This window comes from Dendrobates tinctorius, unplaced genomic scaffold (assembly GCF_039654945.1).
Source record: "Dendrobates tinctorius isolate UK_male_01 unplaced genomic scaffold, ASM3965494v1 ptg000202l, whole genome shotgun sequence".
Classification (NCBI taxonomy): Eukaryota; Metazoa; Chordata; class Amphibia; order Anura; family Dendrobatidae; genus Dendrobates; species Dendrobates tinctorius.
Genome location: NW_027361869.1, coordinates 775,821 through 801,401, shown reverse-complemented (window position 1 = coordinate 801,401; position 25,581 = coordinate 775,821). Strand labels below are relative to the sequence as shown.

The following is a 25,581-nucleotide window of genomic DNA, read 5'->3' as shown; positions in this document are numbered from 1 at the left end:
GGGACTTGCTATCTGATAATCCTGTTAGTCAACTCCACTCCACACGATTACATTATCCAATCCTTTCAAGTACAAACTCCTTTGTTGGTGAGAATTACCATTCTCCCAGACCATATAGCCCATTAGTGACCTTGGATGAAATACAAGGGGGTGAGAACTCCCTTCTAACTTCTAGTGAGAGATTTTTGATTCACCTAAGGCCGGTTTCACATTTGCGTTAAAGGCCGCAGCGTCGGCCCCGCCCCCTGCCGTGCCTCCGCCGGTAGCTCCGCCTCCGGGCGCATGATGCTGCATGCGTAATGCGTCCCCTATCTTTATCACTGAGGACGCAGGCCATGCGCAGTATGCGTTTGGCGGCGCCTGCGTCCTTTTGACGGTGCGCCGAGCGCAACCAAATTGCAACAGGTTGCGTTTGGCGCTGGTTGGCGCACCGTCAAAAGGACGCAGGCACCGCCAAAACGCATACTGCGCACGGCCTGCGTCCTCAGTGATAAAGATAGGGGACGCATGACGCATGCAGCGTCATGCGCCCGGAGGCGGAGCTACCGGCGAAGGCGCGGCAGGGGGCGGGGCTTAGTGGTGGCCGTGCGCAGGCCGACGCTGCAGCCTTTAATGCAAATGTGAAACCGGCCTTATTTCTGATATGGACAATCCATATCAGACTGAGAGGAGACTTAATAGCTGTCTACAAATATCTAAAGGGCTGTCACATTGTAGAAGGATCAACTTTATTCTCATTTGCACAAGGAAAGACTAGAAGCAATGGGATGAAACTGAAGGGGAGGAGACACAGATTAGATATTAGAAAAAACTTTTTGACAGTTAGAGTGATCAATGAGTGGAACAGGCTGCCACGAGAAGTGGTGAGTTCTCCTTCAATGGAAGTCTTCAAACAGAGGCTGGACAGACATCTGACTGGGATGATTTAGTGAATCCTGCTTTGAGCAGGGGGTTGGACCAGATGGCCCTGGAGGTCCCTTCCAACTCTACGATTCTATGATTCTATGATTCTATGAATCCTAATACTAATCATACACAAAGTATGGATTCTAACGTAGAGAATGCCCAACCTCCAGACACAGCATTAGCTATATCCACACCAGCACCGCCTATCTCTGCTCAGAATAGATTCTCATCACTCGATAATATGGAAAACCTTCCTTCTACCTCTAGTAACAACCACGTCAATCAATCTTTAATGACAAATAATGTAGCTACCCTTGCCAAAAAATCTAAACCAAAAACCAAACAAAGCCACCTTCCGTTTTTTCAGGTAGGCCAAAGAAAAGACGGCAAAGGGGATGTAGGGGCGGGAAACTTACCAAAAAAAAGAATAGACAACAATCATCGGAGAATCAACTAGTCCACTCAGAACAAAAGATTTTTAATCTTAGTAATCACATTTTGGATGAGAATGAGAGGAGCTTATTGAATAAAGGCCTGAAGCATGCTCCTAGTGCTAAGTTTGATCGATTTCAGGCCTTTATAGGAATTAAATCCTTTATGAGAAGATTAGCTATTAAAAAATATTATATGAAAAAAAGAGTTACCATCAGCAATCCTGATGGCATGATGGAATCTAAAGATCCATACCAACACACCTCTTTAAAAAAGAAATCGAATTTTATTCCAATTCGGAGGCCTTTGAGGCATTTCAGAATAATGTTGTGCATGATATCAGAAGCATCTCCGATAAAAGGTGTGCAAAATTTAAATACAACTTATCTAATAGAGAACGTAGAGCCATTAGGCGACTTCTAGAGAATCCTGAAATTACAATAAGACCAGCAGATAAAGGCGGGAGCATAGTCATTTTGAACTCTGCTGACTATGAAAAAGAGTCTCTACGTATATTGTCTGATACTCGCACCTACAGACTATTGGATAATGATCCATCAGACAGTTATCTTGCAGAAATACAATGTTTAATAAAAGATGGACTTGACAAAGGTTTTTTGAGAAAGGATGAGTTTGATTTCATCAACACTACCCATCCCAGAGTCCCATATTTTTACTATCTCCCTAAGGTACACAAAAGCCTGACCAATCCTCCTGGAAGACCAATAATATGGGCAATAGGTGGCTTAACAGCCAATCTTTCTAAATTTGTGGACTGTTATTTGCAGAAATTAGTTCCCACACTCCCGGCATATCTAAAAAACAGTACTCATGTCTTACAAATTTTACAGACTATAGAGTGGAAAGAACATTTTATTTTAGAGACTCTGGGCATTACTTCCTTATACACTATAATCCAGCATGGAAAGGGATGTAAATCTGCAAAAATTTTTCTGACAAAAGCTAATTTTTTACCCAATGACCAAATTTCTTTTATTGTGGAATGTATTGATTTTATACTCACAACTACTTCAGATTTGGAGCGCACTACTACTCCCAGCAGGGGGGGACCGCGATGGGTACCAGGTTCGTGCCTAGTTATGTAAATTTATATGTCGGCATGTGGGAGCAAGAAACTATTTTTCCTGATGGCAACTTAAGGGCGAACCTGGTACTATGGAAACACTTCATTGATGACGTTGTTTTTATATGGTCTGGTGGGCCTATCTTAATAATGGATTTTATCAATGAATTAAATAAAAATAGTTATTTTTTAAATTTCACGGCTACCACCAGCTCCAAAGAAGTTAATTTTTTAGATTTAAAATTTTTTATAGACGGTAATACTATTCAGACACAATTATTCCATAAACCTACGGATTCTAATAACTATATTTCCTTAGATAGTTGCCACCTCCCAAGTTGGCTCCTTAACATTCCAAAGAGCCAATTTATACGAGCCCATAGGAATTGCTCCAGGATGAAAGACTATAACGATGAGGCCGACACCTTAACTTAAAAATTTTGTCAAAAAGGGTATGACATTCAGTCCCTACAAAAAACCAGGGACTTAATAGGTAACATACCACGTGAACAGCTACTTAGACACAAAATAAGAAAAAACGAAAACACCATTATGGAGGAATATAATGCTAATAGTAACATTTTTAAAAAAAATTATAAACAAACATTGGAGAATATTGAGAAACGATAAAGTTATTGGGGAGGCATTACCAGTTTATCCGAGGTTTATTTTTAGAAGGGCGAATAACTTGGGAAACATGATAGCCCCTTCCATTTTAAACCCTATAATGGCTTCCAACCACCATCTACAGCAACACCCACATGGCTTCTTTCCCTGTAGGAAATGTGCGCCCTGCAGGAAATTGGGTAATAAGAAACAGTTTTCGATTACTAATGGATCCACAGAAGTTGCAATCAAGGACTTCATCACATGCGACACGAAGGGGGTGATATATTGTATAACATGTCCCTGTGGAAAATTATATGTAGGGCGCACTATACGTCCGCTTCATGTCAGGATTCGGGAACATCTGCAGAACATTTGTGAGAAATTCACAGGTCACTCCCTCTCTAACCGCTATTTAGTACATCATGGTGGTTCTATAAAGGATACTAAATTTACTGGGATTAAAGTGGTTAATAAAAGTTGGAGGAAGGGAAACTTTATACACCAAATGTCCAGGGAAGAGAGCAGATGGATATTTGAATTGGACACCTTGATTCCAAACGGTCTAAACAGCGAAATTGAATTATTTGCTTTTAAAGTGATGCAGGATATATAAGAGTAATCTGTGCTCTATGGGGCCATCCCTGAGGAAGGAATCCGAGAATTCCGAAACGCGTAGGATATTCTTTTTGGCTCCCTGAGCGCTCCATAGCGCTCCACAGCCTGTCACGTGATTCATCACTTGACTGTGACGTCACACAAGGTCCTGCAGCGTCTCTGCACCTTGCAGGCTTGCCCTCTGACGCGGCGTCTGCACCACATACAGGCGGCCGCTGCAGAGCTACAGATAGGCGTTAGTCACCGGCCGGGACATCGTCTTTTAGCAAAATCCTGCTCACTTTTATCCAGGATATCAGGAACCGTTTGGCCATGGACTACATATGAGAAGGACCTTCATATACCTTGCTCACAAAGAATCACCTCTGGGATTACCGCCTTTTCATGCCACTTCTGATTACAGAAAGGTAATTCATTCTTTGCCTTGTTCTGCTTTGGGACACATTTCACTAACTCTGCTCCATGCCTTCTGGTTTGCAGCTTTTATCTTTAGGGTACACACATTAGCGCAAGTTTTCACAGTTTTGTTTTTTAAGTAAATTAATCTTGTTTTTAATAAGGTGTCGCTTCTGGAATCCACTATTCCTAGCTAGCTTCATTCACTTCACTAGGTGGCAGAATAGGAGCAGATTTAAATGACTGCCGACCTTTACTTCTTCCCTGCTGATTGATGGATGGATGGATAGATAGATGGCAAGTTCTTCTGTGTCTCTGTAGCTTACTAGTTGGTAAAGCCGTGTGATCCCAGCAGCATCTGCACTTGTTAATTAATTAGGAATATAGTAATTTAACACAAACAACTAAATGGAAAATCTCCAAAAAGATACTAAGCATAAGACTCTAAGAAAACTGTCAGTAAAGGAAGCGGAAGACACATTGGTCTAGGAACGACTAACTGTATAAGGTAAGGAAGGCTCCAAGAACTGGAAAGAGGTTACTGAATGGGAATGTAACTATGTAATAAAACAGACAAATTAATAAAAAACAACTTAAAAATGATGTAAAAAAAAATATATAAAAGCGTAGATAGTGTGGTCAGAGTCAAGACTGGAGATAATTTCTTGACACATCAAAGACGTCTCACTTTGACCAATTCTTTCCTTCCAGCTTAATGAAGGATTATTTCTTCAAGCCGCCCATTAACCGCTGGAGCCTGAACTTTCAAGACAAGGAGCTGGAAACCTCATATCGAGCGAGCTACCAGGAGGAGGTAGTAGTTTGCAGAACCTAAAGATGCTCTTAATTTGCACGGTTGGCAATGATCTATGTGGGCACCTATAGGATATGACTCTTTCCATCATGTTTTTATGATTTGTCTCCAGGTGATGCGCATGGGTCCGGTGAAGACCTTTGCCAGTGCCACGTTCAGCTCCTTGCTTGATGTGTTCCTCTCATTTTTTATATTCGCCCTCCTGTCCATCACTTGCTTCTTGAAGCCGGGTACAGTGCCTGTATATCCCCCGACGCCGCCACTTGTGGTGCTAGCCGTCTGCGGCCTCCTGGGATTCCTCTCCTTGCTTGTTTCCGTCAGGTAGGTGAAAAGTCAATGAACTAGATCCTCGTGGGTGGAGATATGAAAATGTTTGTTTACGTTAAAAGTGACGCAAAGGTTTAATTGCTTTATCCCTTTTCTTCTGTACACGTTGAAGGATGGCATTCTACCTGGAGGACATGTTCCTGTGTACCAGACGGCTCCTGGAGATCATCTCTGGTTGGCTTCCACGTCATCTGATTGGCACTGTGCTTGTGTCTCTCCCTGCAGCTGTCGTCTTCTCCTACTTGACCCAGGACTTCTATACCAACGCACATGTATGAATACGGTCTCTTACACAAACATTGACCCTGAGGGGCCCACATAGAGAAAACAGGGCCCATAGCAAGGAATAACATGCTCCATCCCTTTAAGAAGTTGGGTAATGTCAACTACGACCAACCAGTTCAATTTGTTTTTTTGTTTCCCCCTTCTCATATCTATGGAGTCCTTTCATGGTTCTCAGCATCCAATATCAGCGGATAGGATGGGACCAGGTTTCCCATAGAAGCCGCATTGGATATCGCACTCTAGTCTGTGCATCCATTGGTATTACACAACTTACCATTAAAAAAAATATAGTATGGTGGAAAATAAAAGACTATGTTGATTGGCTTTGCCTCTTGGATTTAGGTGGTGAAGCATCCTCAATTTGGAGAATTCTACTACCTTGCATAATTCCCTTGTCTGCAATGACTAGGAGAGTACTAGTGAAGAAGCTGGGCAGATTAAGTGCTGCTGTAGAGGTGGCCAGCAGCAATGCTTACAAAACATGGCCATAGGCTCCCTGGTCTACCAAAGCTTTGCAATTATATATGGGTCCTGGGAACATGGGTACAGTTGGAAGTGGCACCCCTGACCATGGGGGCCCAGTGTGCAAATACTACTGAGCCCCGTATAGCCACTGTGGGATTGATAGATAGAGAGAAAGATAAAAAGATGGGACATAGAGGTATAAATAGAGATGTAATTCATAGGTAAATAAAATAGATATTTAATAGATATAAAATCAATAGATAGATATGTAATATATAGAAACATAGAAATATGATAGATGATAGATAGATAGATAATCTGTATCTCCTCCCATTCAGTTTCATCCCATTGCTTCTAGTCTTTCCTTGTGCAAATGAGCATAAAGATGATCGTTCTACACTGTGACAGCCCTTGAGATAATTGTACACAGCTATTAAGTCTCCTCTCAATAATAATAAATAATAATAATAATCTTTATTTATATAGCGCCAACATATTCCGCAGCGCTTTACAGTTTAACAGTTTCAAAACACAAGTCATAAGTAACAACGTTAACAATACAATAATTAAAGCAATCGGTATACGGCAGTCTTCTCTTTTGCAAGCTAAACATTCCCAAATCCTGCAACCTTTCCTCATAAGACAGGGTTTGCAGACCGGTCACCATTCTGGTCGCTCTTTTCTGAACTTGCTCCAGTTTGTTGATGTCTTTTTTAAAATGTGGTGCCCAAAACTGGACACAATATTCCAGATGAGGTCTGACCAAAGAGGAGTAGAGGGAAATAATGACTTCACGTGATCTAGACTGTATGCTTCTGTTAATACATCCTAGAATTGCATTTGCCTTTTTTGCTGCTGCATCACACTGTTGACTCATATTCAGTCTGTGATCTATTAGTATACCCAAGTCTTTTTCACATGTGCTGTTGCTTAGCCCTATTCCTCCCATAAATACTGTGTTTCTACCCAGATGATAGATAATAGACAGACAGATAGGTAGATAGATAGATAGATAGATAATAGATAAATAGTTAGATAGATATTGGATAGCCATATGGGATAATTGATGATCCTTTTGCTTTTGCCTCGCACCCTCCATTATTTTTGTCATTGTACTGCTCCACTGTTCTTTTTCTAGATGATAGATATATAGATAAGATCGATAGACAACAGATTGATTAATCCCAGGCGTTGATCTGACTGCCTCCTTTTTCCCTGATGCACGACTACTGTTATCACCTTGTGTTTTCCGCCGTTCCCCATGGACATTGTTCCAGAATACACGCTGGTCTGTGAGAGATGGGAAAGGTCGGACCCCGCTTTTGATATGGAACCGAGGTCTCCCCACAATTTAATCTAATTGCCTTGAATCCTGTTTCCCAAGAATCGGTGCCAAAGGTTTAATAATCGAAGATTGGAAATTGTTCTACTGGAAATCTTCTTCCATTAACAAAACTGCACGGAAACATCCGTCTGCCCCTCAGATCCATTCCCTCCGCTTCATGGTTCCCAGGCCTTTTCCATTAATATTCATTAGACACAATCTTATAAATGATGGAAAACAAAATTGCGATGGGAACTGTGAGGTTGTGTGTTTCTCAGCCATACGCGGCGCACAACAGATATACAACAGATCCAAGACTTTTCCATTTTTTCCATTTTTTTAAAGAGCCTTGCCATTATTCCGATTCCAATTAAGCCCTATTCTTATTTCACGGTGTATGGCCTCCTTAAAGTGGATTTCCAATCAAAACAGCTCCTTTAATATTGAAAATCACTCGGCAATCGGTTGATCACTGCTGATCGCCTCCAGGAGGTGACTAGCTGACAACACAGCGGCCACTGCAGGGCAAATCTGGTATTACAAGATGTTCAAACGTGATGCATGGATAGGCCGGGTCTTCCAGAGCTAAAGTTGGTGTTTGCAAACACTCTTCTAGCTTTTAGATGAGGTCTTCGTGATTTTTCTATGCCTAAAAATCTCTTAAAGGGGTTTGTGGTATCAAGCAGCATCTAAAAGGGGCCTCATTCTTTTTTTATTCTATATAGATATACATATCACACAGTGGATGTAGCGCCCCGTGTCTTGGCTGATATTGACTGTCATTGTGGAAAGTAATTGTCTATGTAGAGAGCTAGGGGCTCACCAATTGTAATCATTGTGGTGGTGTGTCGCCCTCTGGTGGTCATTATCTGTCTCTGCACTTTTTCCAGTACACCATGTTCCTGTGCTCCGCTCTTCTGATCCCCATCGTCCAGTATTGCAACTTCTGTCAGCTCAGCTCCTGGCTACGATCCTCTCTTGCAACCCTGGCAGGGGCGTCCCTGTTGATTCTTCTATACGTGCCGCTCTTCCCAGACACGTAAGTCATTGCCAGCCCTATAAAGGGATGCAACAGATTTCTTCTCTTTAGAATGTATTTTTATCATGATATAACGTTATGTTCTTTTTTTCTAGGCCTCCGGTGACACTGGACATAGACATTGCAACAAATTTCAGGTAAATCGCTGATATATCAGGTCAAAAAGTACATTTTCATAAAAAACATAGTCAAAATAATGTATATCTCCAGTTCTTGTGTTGGAAGCAGGAAAAATGGGCAAATGTAAGGATCTGATCTACATGGCAGGTCTTGTGGGGTGTTCCCAGTATACGGCAGGTCTTGTGGGGTGATCCCGGTATACGGCAGGTCTTGTGGGGTGTTCCCTGTATATGGTAGGTCTTGTGGGGTGTTCCCAGTATACGGCAGGTCTTGTGGGGTGTTCCCAGTATACGGCAGGTCTTGTGGGGTGTTCCCAGTATACGGCAGGTCTTGTGGGGTGTTCCCTGTATACGGCAGGTCTTGTGGGGTGTTCCCAGTATACGGCAGGTCTTGTGGGGTGTTCCCTGTATACGGCAGGTCTTGTGGGGTGTTCCCTGTATACGGCAGGTCTTGTGGGGTGTTCCCTGTATACGGCAGGTCTTGTGGGGTGTTCCCTGTATACGGCAGGTCTTGTGGGGTGTTCCCTGTATGCGGCAGGTCTTGTGGGGTGTTCCCAGTATACGGCAGGTCTTGTGGGGTGTTCCCAGTATACGGCAGGTCTTGTGGGGTGTTCCCTGTATACGGCAGGTCTTGTGGGGTGTTCCCAGTATACAGCAGGTCTTGTGGGGTGTTCCCTGTATACGGCAGGTCTTGTGGGGTGTTCCCAGTATACGGCAGGTCTTGTGGGGTGTTCCCAGTATACGGCAGGTCTTGTGGGGTGTTCCCAGTATACGGCAGGTCTTGTGGGGTGTTACCGGTGTACGGCAGGTCTTGTGGGCTGTTTCCGGTATATGGCAGGTCTTGTGGGGTGTTCCCGGTATGCGGCAGGTCTTGTGGGGTCTTTCCGGTATACAGCAGGTCTTGTGGAGTGTTACCGGTATACGGCAGGTCTTGTGGGGTGTTACCGGTATATGGCAGGTCTTGTGGGGTGTTCCCTGTATACAGCAGGTCTTGTGGGGTGTTCCCGGTATGCGGCAGGTCTTGTGGGGTCTTTCCGGTATACAGCAGGTCTTGTGGAGTGTTACCGGTATACGGCAGGTCTTGTGGGGTGTTACCGGTATATGGCAGGTCTTGTGGGGTGTTCCCTGTATACAGCAGGTCTTGTGGGGTCTTTCCGGTATACAGCAGGTCTTGTGGGGTGTTACCGGTATACAGCAGGTCTTGTGGGGTGTTACCGGTATATGGCAGGTCTTGTGGGCTGTTTCTGTTATACGGCAGGTTTTGTCGGGTGTTACCGATATGACGGATCTTGTCCATTGAAGGATAATTAGTGAGCTGGCGACATTGTTATGGGCACCCAACACTCATTGACGCATCCCACAAAGAGTGACTGTAGCACCAATTGTTGAAGGAGTTATGGCAAATTGGTGCAGATACCACAGGACACCATGGGAAATCTTGTGGAGTCTAGGCCTTGACTGGTCAGGGCTGTTCAGGCAGCACAACAATATTAATGTTATGTCTGATGGGTGTGTAGGGACAAGGCAGTAAACGATCTATGTCACTTTCTTAGATATGGCCTGGGAGTTCTGCAAGGAAACTTTTAACACTTCAGACTTTGAGTTTAATGGATCCCAAGTGCTAAAAGTAAACTTCTACTTTAATTCATAAGTTAAAAAGGAGACTTTTCCCTCTAAATAATGACATTTATTAGAAGAAAATAAATAATTTTGTGCAGTTAGAGAACTAGGACTATTGCGTTCTTGGCTCGCATTATCTAAACCTTCTTTGTACTTGTGGTCTGAAGGATGATTAGTCTGGGTCAGGGTGTGGAGGCCACGTATTTGCATGCCCAGCTGCCACATCTTCTCCAGTTATCTGCCTTCCAGCAAAACAAATCCTTCACCACAGGCCATTTTTCCAGACTCCTTTCACAGTCCCCCATTGTCCCCAAGCTCCACGGTCCTAAACCCCCACCTGCCACAAGCATCTGTCTATACAAATGCCAAGGACCAAATACAGCCATGGATTCTTATACTAACAGGAGAACCTAAAAGGGCAACGGCAGTACAACGTCCATGGTATTCAGGATCGGACCCAGAATTCAATGCATTGGGATGTCATAGATAAGTGTATGTCCCATCGACATCACACTTTGTTAGACATCTGCCCATTTCCGACATATTCAACTGTGAACGGTATCCTTTTTTTGAGGAGGCGGAATAGATTATTTTCGCAGCACATATATATATATATTTATTTATTTATTTATTTTTTCTAAAAGGTGGAAAAGAACAATCTGGAATATCGAATAGATTAAAAGGGTATTCCCATGTCAGACATTTATCCATAGAATACGCCATAAGTGTCTGATAGGTGCGGGTCCCAGAGGTGGGAACTGCTTCTGTCTTAAGAACGTGCCAGTCATTTTTGGAACTACCATAGAAGTGAATGGAGAGACCTGCGCAGGTGCAGCTGCCTCTCCTGTCCAGGCAGTATATAACGGGATCCCATTCTCAAGATAGATGTGGGCTCAAGATTTGGGACCCCAAACTAACAAATTTATGGCAATTTATACCCTCATTTAACAGAGATTTGTGGATATACCATGATTGTCAAGATGGGAATGCCCCTTTAAAGGAATACTCCGGACAAAGTGCGATGAACAGTTACGCGCACCACAGGGCCGGGGTCTAAACTTGGACATGGTCTGGAGACTCGAACATTAGGACACATTTATTAAACCTAACAGTTTGTTTCTGGCAAAAAATACTTGCTCTAAACTTGGACTGCCAAATTATTGTCATTTATGTGCCAGATAAATAAAACTGAAGGAATGAAAAATCAACTTGTCCCAGAATAGGCAAACAGAAAAAAGGACATTAGTAAATCTGCCCCAGTATAGTTGGGTCGCCCTCTCAGGGCTGGCGGGGTACTCGGTACCGGGCCCGATGCGCTTCAATGGGAGATGTCACGGCAGCTGGGACCCGGTCCGTGGCCCTGGGCGCCCATTGTAAAAGGGGTTGTTGCAGTGTGCTTATGGTGGTGAAAGTTTATAAGTGATTTGTGACGCCACCTGTGGTGTTCGGCAATGGAGATGTAAGCCGACGCTGCAGACAGATCCTCTGGGACAGATGGTGTGGTGCAGCAATGATGTTATAGCCCTCCACAGGCAGGGCTGTAGTCCCAGGGCAGTGTAGGTGAAGTGACACTTAGATGGTGCGGTGTCAGGCGCAAGGGATGTAGCAGTTCTGGGCGGGTTGGCGCAGCAATAAGTGGAGGACACCAGGGCATGTAGTTCCAAAGCTTTACTCACAGTCTGTTGCAGGTGCAGGTGCCCGCATCCGTGCCGTGTCCTCCGGGTCAGGAGCTCAGCCAACTTCCAGGCAAGATGAAGTACTCCTTTCCAACACTCCGCCAACATATGTGCCTTTTCTGAACGTCTCCTCTTATAGCGCCTTTGAATGAAGTACTCCTAGTACTGAGTTACACTGGAGTTCCTCCTGTCAAATGTTCCTATGAACTCTACTTGTACGGCAGACAGCTGTAGCCTGCTTTGGGGACTCCTTGCTACTAAGTCCCGGTTCACTCTTATGTTGCTGTTGTGCCCCCAAGTCTTGTGTGGGAATAAAGTGGTCACTACTTCTATTCCTCCGGTGTCTGCTGCAGGACCATTAGTATCCGTACAACCTCGGGGACCGGACCCCGGCCTTGCGCTTAGAACTTGAGAAGGGTTCTCCTCTAACCCTAGTCCCTGTTCTCTTATTCTCCTCACGTTCCGTGCTAATCCTTCTTTCCAATGGAGAATCAAGCTTCCTTTCTCTGTCTCTTTCCTGTGCCAGCAGACCCAGATCACTGTGGCCTGCTGCAGCACTTACTTCTCCCATCCCTCTCCCGGGGATCTTCTCTGTCTCACACTCTGGCCTTCTACATCTTCACTCACTGACTGAAAGAATGACTGACTGACTGAATCCTCAACTCTTCCCGCTCTTTTATGTAAACTAAACTCCACCCACTTCCCAGCACATTTCGTGTTCCAAGCAGGGAGCCACCAAGGGGTGCTATGCTACACTCCAAGCAGGGAGCCGCCGAAGGTGCTTTGCTACACTACTTTGTGGTGTGGGGTGCAGGTGTTGGAGTGTGGTCAGGTGTCTCCACCTTACCTGGATGGTGGGCTACCACACCTCAGGGGGAGGTGCAGTACCTCTGTGGCGACTGAACCCTCAGGGGTGCCACATACCCCCCCGTTAAACACAGCACGTCCGCGGGCTGCAAGAAAACAGAAGTTTACAAATACAGGAACATACAAAATTTAGTAATGCAAAACAAACAGTTCTTATCTAATCTTCTCAATATGAGAGGCACTGTTTCTTAAACGTTGCAAATAATTTTAACTAACTATCTTTAAAGTTATGCTACCTAATTTAAAGTGCTATTTCAATCATTATCACTTCTTCTTACTTACACATTCTCTACTTTCTTTTGTTAAACTTAAGTGACAACCGTGGATGCCTGGTTCATCATCTGCATTTTTCCAAATCTTCATCTTTATTCAAATCTCTTTATTAAAACATTCCTATGTGTCATTGATACTAACTAGAATCTATATAAAAGCTATTCTCTATTAATACTGTCATAAGGCACATTATAAAATACTTCACATCAAAACTTCAGTAATTCTTGTAAGTGCTGGACACCGCTCCCAGCCGGGATCTCTTGCAGTGTCCTTTTGGTAGGAGCCTTGCTCCACGATGAGGTAGTCCTTATTTATAAAAGAGCTATGTAAAACCAAGAGAGGGCACCTAAAGAGGTGCAACTATATACATTAAAGTTCTGGATCATTCAGTGTCCATGATCTCCACAGTTCAGACTTCCATAATAAATGCTGCCAACGCAACTAGGCAAACTAAAAAAAACTGGAACATAATTGTAAACAATAGGGCACAACGGTGCAAATACCCTCCTGGGTAACAAAGTTAGTTGTCCATATTCTCCTTAATGTTGGTGGTCCCCTCCTAGGGTACTGGAAACTGGTTGCTTGAGCTTCCAGGGGAGATTCTCTGGGTGTCTTCTATGAACCCAAACCCCCGCTCATGGTTTACGTTGAGGACCTGTCCCCATCCGGCTGAATCCCGGGGACCAAAGTGACCGGCCCGGACCTTCTCTTTCCGGTCTAGATCTGGGCCTAGCACAGCCAGCCTCCTCTGTTCTCTCTCCCTCTGCTCCGCTGCCAGCTGGCGGAGGGTCTCCTGGCATCGGGCTCTCGTCTCCTCCTCCTCTTCCCGGGACCGGCCCCTGCCCACCGTGGACCGCGGCACCACTGTCAGGGGTTCAGGTGTATCCCCCCGTGAACTAGTATCGCGGTCCCAGATCAAGTCCAGCACTACCTGTCCGGCCGCTGTAGCCGGTGGGCACCCCGTGGCTTCCCTATCTTCAGGGCCGACGGGCATACCTGATGCCTCCTGGCGGTGTTGCAGCTCTGGTGCAGGCCTGAGATGGTGGGCAGCTGCAGGGGTATCCACATGGGTAGCCGGCCCGGATGCCGGCGGTGGTGGAGCAGATGGCGGCTCCGGGTCTGCGGGGATCTCCGGTGGGACCTGCGCAGCCGCGCTAGGTCCAGGTTGGGGCTCCGCTTCAGGCCACAGGCCCTCAGATAACTCCTCTGAACGGGCCCCACACAGCGGCGGTGACAGCGGGGCGGCGGTGATGAATGCCGCCGGTGGTATTGCAGCGGTTGCAGTCTCCACAGGGTTTGCCTGGGGGAGATCCGGTGCAGCAATGGCGGTTACCGGTGACTGGGGTACCGCCGGTGTAGGCCCCTCCAGGGCGAGCTGCCACTTCTTCCTCCAGAGCGCCCCCTGCTTCAGCCGCAGTTCATGAGTCAGCCGGGCAATCTCCTCCTCCAGCTGTTGACAGTCTAGATGGGAAGCCAGATCGGAGCCTTAAGCCATTGCGCCTGGGAGATTCAACTTAACCTCCCTTCGCTCTTCAGGCCTCCTCTCTCCTTCCACCATGGCGTTCTCTCCTTTCTCTTCCTGTCTGGCCTCTTTTCCCGTCACCGGCTCCCGCTCCTCCTTCTGGGGGCGGCATCTTCTTCCTACTCCTCCATACCATGCCAGTATACGAACCCCTCGGGGGGTGGGCCATGTTGCTGTCGCATAGAAGTTCACACAGGGGAGGCCCAGGACAGTTTGCGGCCTTTTCTTAGGACCACCCATGTTATCACGCCCCTCTTCTCCGCGCTGGCGGCCATTTTTAGCATTCATTTTACAGTCTATCAAATTGGGTCTTTTCCACATTTCCACAAACCAATAAATCGTAGGCACACAGAACCCGGTGGCACCGGGCTTCGTCATCCTGTTCGTGACTCCAAGTTGGGCCGCCCTCCCAGGGCTGACGGGGTACTCGGTACCGGGCCCGATGAGCTTCAATGGGAGATGTCACGGCAGCTGGGACCCGGCCCGTGGCCCTGGGCGCCCATTGTAAAAGGGGTTGTTGCAGTGTGCTTATGGTGGTGAAAGTTTATAAGTGAATCGTGACGCCACCTGTGGTGTTCGGCAATGGAGATGTAAGCCAACGCTGCAGACAGATCATCTGGGACAGATGGTGTGGTGCAGCAATGATGTTATAGCCCTCCACAGGCAGGGCTGTAGTCCCAGGGCAGTGTAGGTGAAGTGACACTTAGATGGTGCAGTGTCAGGCGCAAGGGATGTAGCAGTGCTGGGCGGGTTGGCGCAGCAATAAGTGGAGGACACCAGGGCATGTAGTTCCAAAGCTTTACTCACAGTCTGTTGCAGGTGCAGGTGCCCGCATCCGTGCCGTGTCCTCTGGGTCAGGAGCTCAGCCAACTTCCAGGCAAGATGAAGTACTCCTTTCCAACACTCCGCCAACATATGTGCCTTTTCTGAACGTCTCCTCTTATAGCGCCTTTGAATGAAGTACTCCTAGTACTGAGTTACACTGGAGTTCCTCCTGTCAGATGTTCCTATGAACTCTACTTGTACGGCAGACAGCTGTAGCCTGCTTCGGGGACTCCGTGCTACTAAGTCCCGGCTCACTCTTATGTTGCTGTTGTGCCCCCAAGTCTTGTGTGGGAATAAAGTGGTCACTACTTCTATTCCTCCGGTGTCTGCTGCAGGACCATTAGTATCCATACAACCTCAGGGACCGGACCCCAGCCTTGCGCTTAGAACTTGAGAAGGGTTCTCCTCTAACCCTGGTCCTTGTTCTCTTATTCTCCTCACGTTCCGTGCTAATCCTTCTTCCCAATGGAGAATCAAGCTTCCTTTCTCTGTTATGAATGGAAACCGAGGAGGAAAAAAAGACAACAAGCTAAGTCTCAGAAAACCAGAGAAGTTGGTAACTATGCAGATTGCAGATCCCTGATCTTACCCGCACAACTAGCAGCAGTCGTGGAGCGTTCCTACGTTGGTCCTAGATGCCTCGTCACAACCGGATAACTACATAAGCCTTAAACAGGAAAAGAGGAAAACTAACTGCCCCAGAGCAGACCCCAAAGGAAAGACAGCCCCCCACATGTATTGACGGCGAAACAAGATGAAAATACAAACAAAGGCAGGAAAATAGGCTGAGCAAACGATGAGGCCCGGCTAACTAAAAAGGACAGAAAAGGGACACTGTCTGCAATCTGCCAAAAAAAACCTACAAAAATATTGTCCAACACTTCTGATAGCAAAATTAACCCTGAAGTCACTAGACTTCTAAACCTATATCAGCACTCTGAAATATTCTGAGACAGAGCAAAAAAGAGGCCAATCTAATAAGGGACAAAAAGCAGATTGGCAAATACTGATTAATAGGAGTGGAATTTCAGCATAGCCCCAGCAGGGGCAGGCTGATTACACAAAAAACTGAATTGACCAACAAGCGCAAGTGTGAACATTAGCAAAAAACAAACTTAACTTGAGAAGACTGGAAGAGAGCTGAAGTCCAGGACCTGAGAAGCAGACTGAATCACCAGCACCCGGATAGGGCGTCGGCTGTCTTATATCCAGTCTGATACTCTAGAGATCCAATCGTTATCTTCCTCATCAGGTGGCAGATCACTACCACTTAAACCAACCGCACTACCTCCTGTCACCACCAGAGGGAGAACGGAAGGGGAACTCTCAACTGGTGGAGCAGAAAATGAGTTCATGACATTTCTCTGTCTCTTTCCTGTGCCAGCAGACCCAGATCACTGTGGCCTGCTGCAGCACTTCCTTCTTCCATCCCTCTCCCGGGGATCTTCTCTGTCTCACACTCTGTCCTTCTACAGCTTCACTCACTGACTGAATGAATGACTGACTGACTGACTCCTCAACTCTTTCCGCTCTTTTATGTAAACTAAACTCCACCCACCTCCCAGCACGTTTCGTGTTCCAAGCAGGGAGCCACCAAGGGGTGCTATGCTACACTCCAAGCAGGGAGCCGCCGAAGGTGCTTTGCTACACTACCGTGTTGTGTGGAGTGCAGGTGTTGGAGTGTGGTCAGGTGTCTCCACCTTACCTGGATGGTGGGCTACCACACCTCAGGAGGAGGTGCAGTACCTCTGTGGCGACTGAACCCTCAGGGGCGCCACATATCTATTTATCACACAATGTTTATCTCATTTGATCTTAAAGGGAAAATATAATTACAAAATGATCTATTCTAATTTCATGTTAAGCATTATTTTGAACAATTTGTTGATTTTTGTATTATCCATGTCACTATATATATATATATATATATATATATATATATATATATATATATATATATATATCCTGCAGTTTTTACACTAAGCAGCATAATAACCTGACACTTCTTGTTCTATAGATATTAGTTTTTAGTGATCATCACATCATCATCATAGTCAGGGTTACAATGATAAATAACACCTCTATATACAGCAGATCACACTGCACCCACCATTCACAATAGGTGATGTCACAGCTCACCTCCTCCTCTACAATGACAAATAACACCTCTATATACTGCAGATCACACTGCACCCACCATTGACAATAGGTGATGTGACAGCTCACCTCCTCTACCTCCTCTACAATGTCTGATAACACTTCTATATACAGCAAATAACATAGCATCCACCAGTCACAATAGGTGATGTAACAGCTCACCTTCTCCTTGTACAATGACAGATAACACCTCTATATACAGTAGATAACACAGTATCCACCATTCACAATAAATGAAGTTACAGCTCACCTCCTCCGCCTTCTGTGCAATGACTGATAACCCCTCTAAAAAATGCAAATAAAAGATAGAGACCCATCTGTAGACAGCTCTATTTTGAGTTTTTGCACTAGTAGGCTGAATGGTATACCTAAAATGTAGCTTGGGAAGAGGGGTGTCACAGGGTTACGGCCACAGTGTGGAGCCAGAAGACCGCAGCGTCTGATTGCTCCTACTCCGGCGCTGAGAAGAAGCACTTCTCCTTCATTTTAAATGTTCCTTCTGGCAGATCAGGGGTTAATCGGCCATGTTGGAAATCCCCTTACTCACAGCCATGCTTGGTTAGCGCCTCCTTTTCCCTTTATAATCTGGGCTCTGTTACTAATCCTTGTCAGAGCTTTGCTGCATGGCTATCGGTGGGAGAGGAGTACATATGAGAAGGAGAGTTGGAGGAGTTATTAGTGACTGTTGTTTCGTTTGTATGCATTGTAACTCCCTATCCTTCTCTATTTTGGTTTATTCCCCTTCCTCCACACCCCGGTGCATTCCTGTTATATGTGAGTGAATATTTTTTATGCCTGGAGTTTTCTGTTCACCCTTGTTTTTGTTGCCTTGTTTGTTGGGTTGGTGTACTATGGTGCACAGTTGCGTCCCTCTTCCCTGGGTGGGGGAAGAGAACAGACGGAGGGCTAACTCAAGCGATAAGGCAAGGGTGGAGGCCCCGACATCTTCACCTTCAGAATTATCCCGGGGAGTAGGGCGAGCTAGGGCATCCCCTAGAGTTAGGGACAGGGAAAGAGCACTTGGTCCCAGGTCACCCAACAGCTGTGTCGTGACAAGGGGTGAGCATACCACCTTACAGTGAAAAGACCAAAATACTGTATGTAGATTTCAGGTGGGCCTCTGGTTTGGAAGATTTCAGCCATTTTGCATGTTTATTTACCATATCACATTATCTTACCAACAATAATAAATCTGTTCACTAACAATTTATCTTTTCTTTTATCGCCAGCTCTTCCCCTCCACCCGATGCCAACCTTGGCACTAGCAATACCAGTAAGCCATCGTCACAGCTTGGGCAGGAGCTCACTGTGGCTTATTTCCTCCTTCTGCTTTTGGTTTGGTTCCTGAACCGTGAGTTTGAGGTCAGCTACCGCTTGCACTACCATGGAGACGTGGAGGCAGACCTTCACCGCACTAAGATCCAGAGTATGAGAGATCAGGCAGACTGGCTTCTCCGGAACATCATCCCATATCACGTAGCTGAGCAACTGAAGGTCTCCCAGAGCTACTCCAAAAATCACGACGATGCTGGCGTCATCTTTGCGAGTATAGTCAACTTCAGCGAGTTCTACGAGGAGAACTACGAAGGAGGTAAAGAGTGCTACCGTGTCCTCAACGAACTGATCGGAGACTTTGATGAACTTCTTAGCAAGCCTCATTACTCCTGCATCGAGAAGATCAAGACCATTGGCGCTACGTACATGGCTGCCTCTGGACTCAACCCATCTCAGTGCCAAGACAGCAGCCAACCCCACCGCCACCTGCAGACGCTCTTTGAGTTTGCCAAGGAGATGATGAGTGTGGTGGATGATTTTAACAACAACATGCTGTGGTTTAATTTTAAGCTCCGCATTGGGTTTAACCATGGCCCACTGACGGCAGGCGTTATTGGGACCACCAAGCTGCTTTATGACATCTGGGGGGACACGGTGAACATTGCAAGCAGGATGGACACAACAGGTGTGGAATGTCGCATCCAGGCAAGTGAAGAAAGCTACAGGGTGTTAGTGAAAATGGGCTATGACTTTGACTACAGGGGGACAGTCAATGTCAAGGGCAAAGGACAGATGAAAACGTACCTATACCCAAAATGCACAGACAATGGCGGCCTAGTGCCCCACCATCAACTGTCTATCTCTCCCGACATCCGGGTCCAGGTGGATGGGAGCATTGGACGTTCGCCTACTGATGAAATTAGCAGCCTCGTAACTGGCAACAAAGGGGCAGTGGAAGCAGGAGGTGGGGAGACTGGACGCAAGCGGGACAAGGCAGAAGACAGAGGCAGAGATGGAGGAGCACGGTGAGGCTGGTAGAGTGGAGAAGGACCATATAGAGCATGTGGGGCCACCAGTGATGAACAAGACTGTTGGCCCAATAGGTCACTTCTGTGCCAGGTCATGGACCTCTTCATTCTATAACAAGAGCCACTGCATCATTCCTGCATCAGTCTTATGGTGACGTGGCTTCCTATGGATATCTATATAGATGGCTCTTAAATTCTTCTAGCGCTGGTGGACCTCCGTGTCCAGAGTACATTTTACACTGTCTCCCATATATGATGGGCTTTATGGTCTAGTTTAGAAGAGCATTGGGGGCTACAAATATGTCATCGCTCTTAAGTGCTGGGGTAATCCTTCCTACTATAGTCATTAGCCAAGGTTGGCTAGTAAGGTCAAGGTTCCACCTTTGTTGAGGATACATTGCCCAGTTTGCTCTATGTTGGCGGCATCGGTCTATGGAGGTCCATCCTCCCCTGGATAGTCGAGTTGGACAGACACAGGACTAAATTGGAAGACCCTTGTCTCAAGCCACATCTCATGCCTCCGCCTCTTCGTCAGCCATACTGAGGATTGAACTAAGTGCCTTCCACTCTCTGGGCCTGTCCCACCCAGATGAGATGACAGTGACACCTTGCCGCAATTCTCGCTATTACTTGCCAAAAGCATGCGCCTCTCTGGACTGCTGCCCATCCACCCGCGAGCGGTGATGGGAGGGATTTTTTCTGAAAATGGGTAGTGACATTATTTCCTTTGTTTAATAAGACAATGCGATTGTAACGTGTTTTCAGTAACACTTTAGCTGCCTACCAGTTCCCATTAGTTGTGATGCCTCCAAAGCAGAATTTCAAGGGTATTTTAAGGAGGATCTATTACAAGGTCAAAAGTAGCCATTTTGCCCTTATTTTATTTCCGCTCCTCAGCTAAGTAATCTGTTTTTTGTTTTGTTTAAATCCGCCATATAGTTCCTGAGATATGGGCCTTTTTATTTAGGGCTAATTGTTAAAGTCTGCACCGTGGGGGCGTGTCTTTCAGCTGCTTTGCATAGTTACTATTTGAGCTCCGCCCCTTTAGTAACGACCATAAAAAAATCAGCGCTAAATAAAAAGGCCCATATCTCTGCCACCGTATGGCGGATTTAAATAAAACAAAAAGCAAAATACTCAGGGGAGGAGCGAGAATGAAATAAGAGCAAAAAGTTGGATACTTTCGTCCTGGTGGCAGGTCACCTTTAAGAAAAAAAAATCCAAAAAATCCAGTCTTCTGTCTATATCTGTCTTTGTTGCCATAGCAGGACAACGTATTAAGGTACCTCTCTTGCAAAAAACATAAAAACCTTTTATTCTTAAAGCTATGGTGGCTATATTTATGCCAAGACTGGTCTGTTAAAGGGGAAGTATCACTTTTTCGACCAGACAGCTCGGCCGTACTTCATGTGCAATATTATAGCATTGTAGTGAGCTTTTAACCTTTTAATGTGTAGACACTTGTCAATGTAATGTGGGATTGGATCTCATTTTTTCCGCTTTCTGAATGGTACATCCAGCCACCATTTTGAATGTATTATATTAATGGTGCAGATAATTTTTACAGGGTTTTTTTTTGGGGAGGGGAATAACCTATTTAAATATTTTTTTCCGAGATGGCCATTTAGTGTCGTTTTGGGCTATTAAGCTTCTTTTAGCCCTCTGTGGGGTCATCATAACCAATCTTCTTTTAATTCACCGCTTTAACCTTGGTACTCCAAGGCGGAGTGGTAGCACCCAAACATAACACAAGCCCCTCTTTGGTAACCTGGTGCAATTGCCCCCCACAAACATAGCCTATAAATGGTTGCTATGGGGCCATTTACGGCTCTGTCTTTGTTTCCCCTAACAACCAATCACAGCATAGCATTCATTTTTCAAGACAACTATAAAAAATGAAAGCTATGCTGTGATTGGTTGCTAGGGGAAAAAAAAATAATATGAGACAATTTCATAAAAAAAACAGCTAAAAAACACCTACATGTGGCAACTCATCACACCCCGGCTTTCATTTATCATAGTGTCCATTAAAACGGAAAGCTGTGTATTGATTAGTTGCTATGGGAAACAAAGACTGTTTTACTCCTCTTTTTTTTTACCATAGCAACCAATCACAGCACAGCTTTCATTGCTTACAGTGCTCTAGGAATATGCAAGCTGTGCTGTGATTGGTTGTTATGGGCAACCCACCCAGGATAGATTGGGCAGATTTCTCAAAAGGCTGAAAAAAGGAAAACAAGGATAAATATAAAAAAGAAATGTCAATGGCATACTAGATGGTAAACTAGAGTGCTAATCCTCCAGGCTTGTATGCCTGACCAATCAAGCGTATCACTTTTCTACCCCTCCCCATCCCTTTAAGCTGATACTTCCTCTTTAATAAGTATAAATACTAATGACACGGACATACCTGTATACATAAAATGTATTCTTAGTGCGACAAAGGTTTTGGGGAGTTATATTTCCCGAGTTTGTATGTGTTCAAGTGGGCTTATGGTTGGTATGTGTACAGATGCTTATGAACTGCAAAAAAAAAAAAGCAGGTAGCTGTGTACATACATGAGCGTCCGCTACTTCATCGGGCCAAATTTAGGGGGATAGACTAAACAAATATGGCGACCTCTATTTATTACTCACATAGCCCTATTGGCCAGCAAGGTGTGTGTGGGGGGGGGGGTACTTATTTATGGGATAAATCCGGCCAATGTAAGAAACATAAAGTGTATGGTTGGAGCTAGTGATGGGCAATTTAATTTGTTCTGCCCTGGTCCGGCGTATAGTCTGGTCTTCAGTTCGGCGCCCGGCATCCTGGGGCCCGTGATGTTACGGCACGAGGCACGTCGTGACGTCGCAAACCAGAGGCGCCCAGGATGGCTGACCGAGGGTGCGAGTGCTGAATACCAGCCGCCATGAAAAAAGACCAGACTGAACGTCGAACTCGACCATTGCTAATCATAATAACTGTGCCCGAATATTCCTATGACAAATTTTTCTCGAATCAATGTATGCATTTGGGTCACACATATATACCAGTATGTGTATGTATATATACAGTCATGGCCAAAAGTTTTGAGAATGACACAAATATTAATTTTTACAAAGTCTACTGCTTCATTTTTTCTAATGGCAATTTGCATATACTCCAGAATGTTATAAAGAGTGATCAGCTTAACAGCAATTACTTGCAAAGTCAATATTTGCCTAGAAAATGAACTTTATCCCCCAAAACACATTTCAACATCATTGCAGCCCTGCCTTAAAAGGACCAGCTAACATCGTTTCAGTGATTGCTCCATTAACACAGGTGTGGGTGTTGATGAGGACAGGGCTGGAGATCAATCTGTCATGATTAAGTAAGAATGACACCACTGGACACTTTAAAAGGAGGCTGGTGCTTGGCATCATTGTCTCTCTTCTGTTAACCATGGTTATCTCTAAAGAAACACGTGCAGTCATCATTGCACTGCACAAAAATGGCCTAACAGGGAAGAGTATCGCAGCTAGAAAGATTGCACCTCAGTCAACAATCTATCGCATCATCAAGAACTTCAAGGAGAGAGGTTCCCTTGTTGCCAAAAAGGCTCCAGGGCGCCCAAGAAAGACCAGCAAGCGCCAGGACCGTCTCTTAAAAGTGTTTCAGCTGCGGGATCGGGCTACCAGCAGTGCAGAGCTTGCTCAGGAATGGCAGCAGGCAGGTGTGAGTGCATCTGCACACACTGTGAGGCGGAGACTCTTGGAGCAAGGCCTGGTCTCAAGGAGGGCAGCAAAGAAGCCACTTCTCTCCAGAAAAAACATCATAGACAGACTGATATTCTGCAAGAGGTACAGGGAGTGGACTGCTGAGGACTGGGGTAAAGTCATTTTCTCTGATGAATCCCCTTTTCGATTGTTTGGGACATCTGGAAAACGGCTTATTCGGAGAAGACCAGGTGAGCGCTACCACCAGTCTTGTTTCATGCCAACTGTCAAGCATCCTGAAACCATTCATGTGTGGGGTTGCTTCTCAGCCAAGGGAATGGGCTCTCTCTCAGTCTTGCCTAAAAACACAGCCATGAATAAAGAATGGTACCAGAATGTCCTCCAAGAGCAACTTCTCCCAACCGTCCAAGAGCAGTTTGGCGATCAACAATGCCTTTTTCAACATGATGGAGCACCTTGCCATAAAGCAAAGGTGATAACTAAATGGCTCAGGGAACAAAACATAGAGATTTTGGGACCATGGCCTGGAAACTCCCCAGATGTTAATCCCATTGAGAACTTGTGGTCAATCATCAAGAGACGGGTGGACAAACAAAAACCTTCAAATTCAGACAAAATAAAAGCATTGATTTTGCAAGAATGGACTGCTATCAGTCAGGATTTGATCCAGAAGTTGATTGAGAGCATGCCAGTGAGAATTGCTGAGGTCCTGAAGAAGAAGGGTCAACACTGCAAATATTGACTTGCTGCATTAACTCATTCTAACTGTCAATATAACCTTTTGTTACTCATAATATGATTGCAATTATATTTCTGTATGTGATAAAAACATCTGACAAACACACATAAAAACCAGAGCGCAGCAGATCATGTGAAAATATAATATTTGTGTCATTCTCAAAACTTTTGGCCATGACTGTATATACTGTACATGTATGTTTATATGCGTGTTTTCACATGAAGGTATGAACTAATATAAATTCACGGCTGTCTATATGTATATACTCCATATGTAGATCTATATGTACACAGGGGATTAGTACTTGCTTGGAGGAGAATGTAGTGCCTGGATATAGGGGCATCTCTTAGATATACCCAGGTTTCCTGTGCCTCCTTCCCGGGTAATACCCATCTTCCTCCTCTTCCGTATGCTCAGACTTCTGCGGTGACCGAAACGTTCCTGCTGCGCGATATATTCTGCAGAACAAAAACTGCAAAAAGCCAAAATAAATGCATTGAATACTCCACCGTTTGGATTGTGGGTTGAGTGGTGCGCCAAGTTTTGTCTGTATTGTGCCCGGTAAACCTCGAGAGACACACGACCGCAGGGTCAGGCAGCACAGGGTTTATTTGTAGTCTGTCACCACATAGACACATTGGATGGCAAAGGAGCTGTATACACAAAATGGTAAGAGATTTTTTTTTCCATTGATGTCACTTTTTGAAGTTCCTTTGTTGATTTCTATGCATGAAAGGGGCAATAAAGGGATTTTTACCGCAATGGATATTTATCAACCATCTACAGGATCGGTGATAAAACTTATCGCTTTATGCCTAGGACACCCCGTTGAATACAGCAGCCTTGACAGGGGGGTTCAGGACTCCCATTCAGTGATCAATGAGGGTCTCATGAAGACAGAGCCAATAGAAATGCCATGCCATGGAGGTCTCACAGTTAGGACCCCCGCTGATCGCAAGAATTGGAGAGAAGTAGGAGTACAAAACCTGCAAAATTTAGCATTTAATGGAACCTGGGAACTTCAGGTCCTTGCAACACGATCGTGGGACCCCAATTTGGACCTTTTGCTGTGTATACCCCTGATTGTATCTATTCTAGACAAGTCTCACTTCATAGTTTGCTCATTGGACAGAGAATGTAGAAACCTGGATTTCAGGCTGTGAACAAGTTGCAAGTCTTCGAGTGTGACCAGGGTCGGACTGGCCCACCAGAGAAGCAGAGAATCATCCGGTGGGCCCTGGCTTCCCCTTCAGGAGAATTCATAGTGCAAACCTTGTAGTTGCTATGGGGGCTCTTCAGCAGGGGGGAAATGTGGGTCCTCAGAATCAAATCCTCCGGTGGGCCCAATGTTCTTCATTCTGACACTTGAGTGTGACTCAATGGGGAAGGGGAAATAAACTCAAAAAGTGTAAATTAGAGGTTTTTCCAGGATCAACACAATTCATTTTCTTATGATGTGATAACAGATTGTGACCACTAGATGGC

At 45.3% G+C, this 25,581-nt stretch overlaps 1 protein-coding gene across 1 annotated transcript in view; it reads left to right on the top strand.

Annotated features, from left to right (window-relative positions):
• Nucleotides 1–24,602, top strand: part of ADCY9 (adenylate cyclase 9) — a 97,123-nt gene extending 72,521 nt beyond the window's left edge. The window contains exons 5-10 of the mRNA XM_073553528.1: nucleotides 4,754–4,856; nucleotides 4,969–5,177; nucleotides 5,296–5,455; nucleotides 8,148–8,296; nucleotides 8,392–8,433; nucleotides 18,585–24,602. Of these exons, the coding sequence (XP_073409629.1) occupies nucleotides 4,754–4,856; nucleotides 4,969–5,177; nucleotides 5,296–5,455; nucleotides 8,148–8,296; nucleotides 8,392–8,433; nucleotides 18,585–19,659 (1,738 nt within the window). The 3' untranslated portion in view covers nucleotides 19,660–24,602. The remainder of the gene's footprint in view (nucleotides 1–4,753; nucleotides 4,857–4,968; nucleotides 5,178–5,295; nucleotides 5,456–8,147; nucleotides 8,297–8,391; nucleotides 8,434–18,584) is intronic.
• The last annotated feature ends 979 nt before the right edge of the window (nucleotides 24,603–25,581 follow it).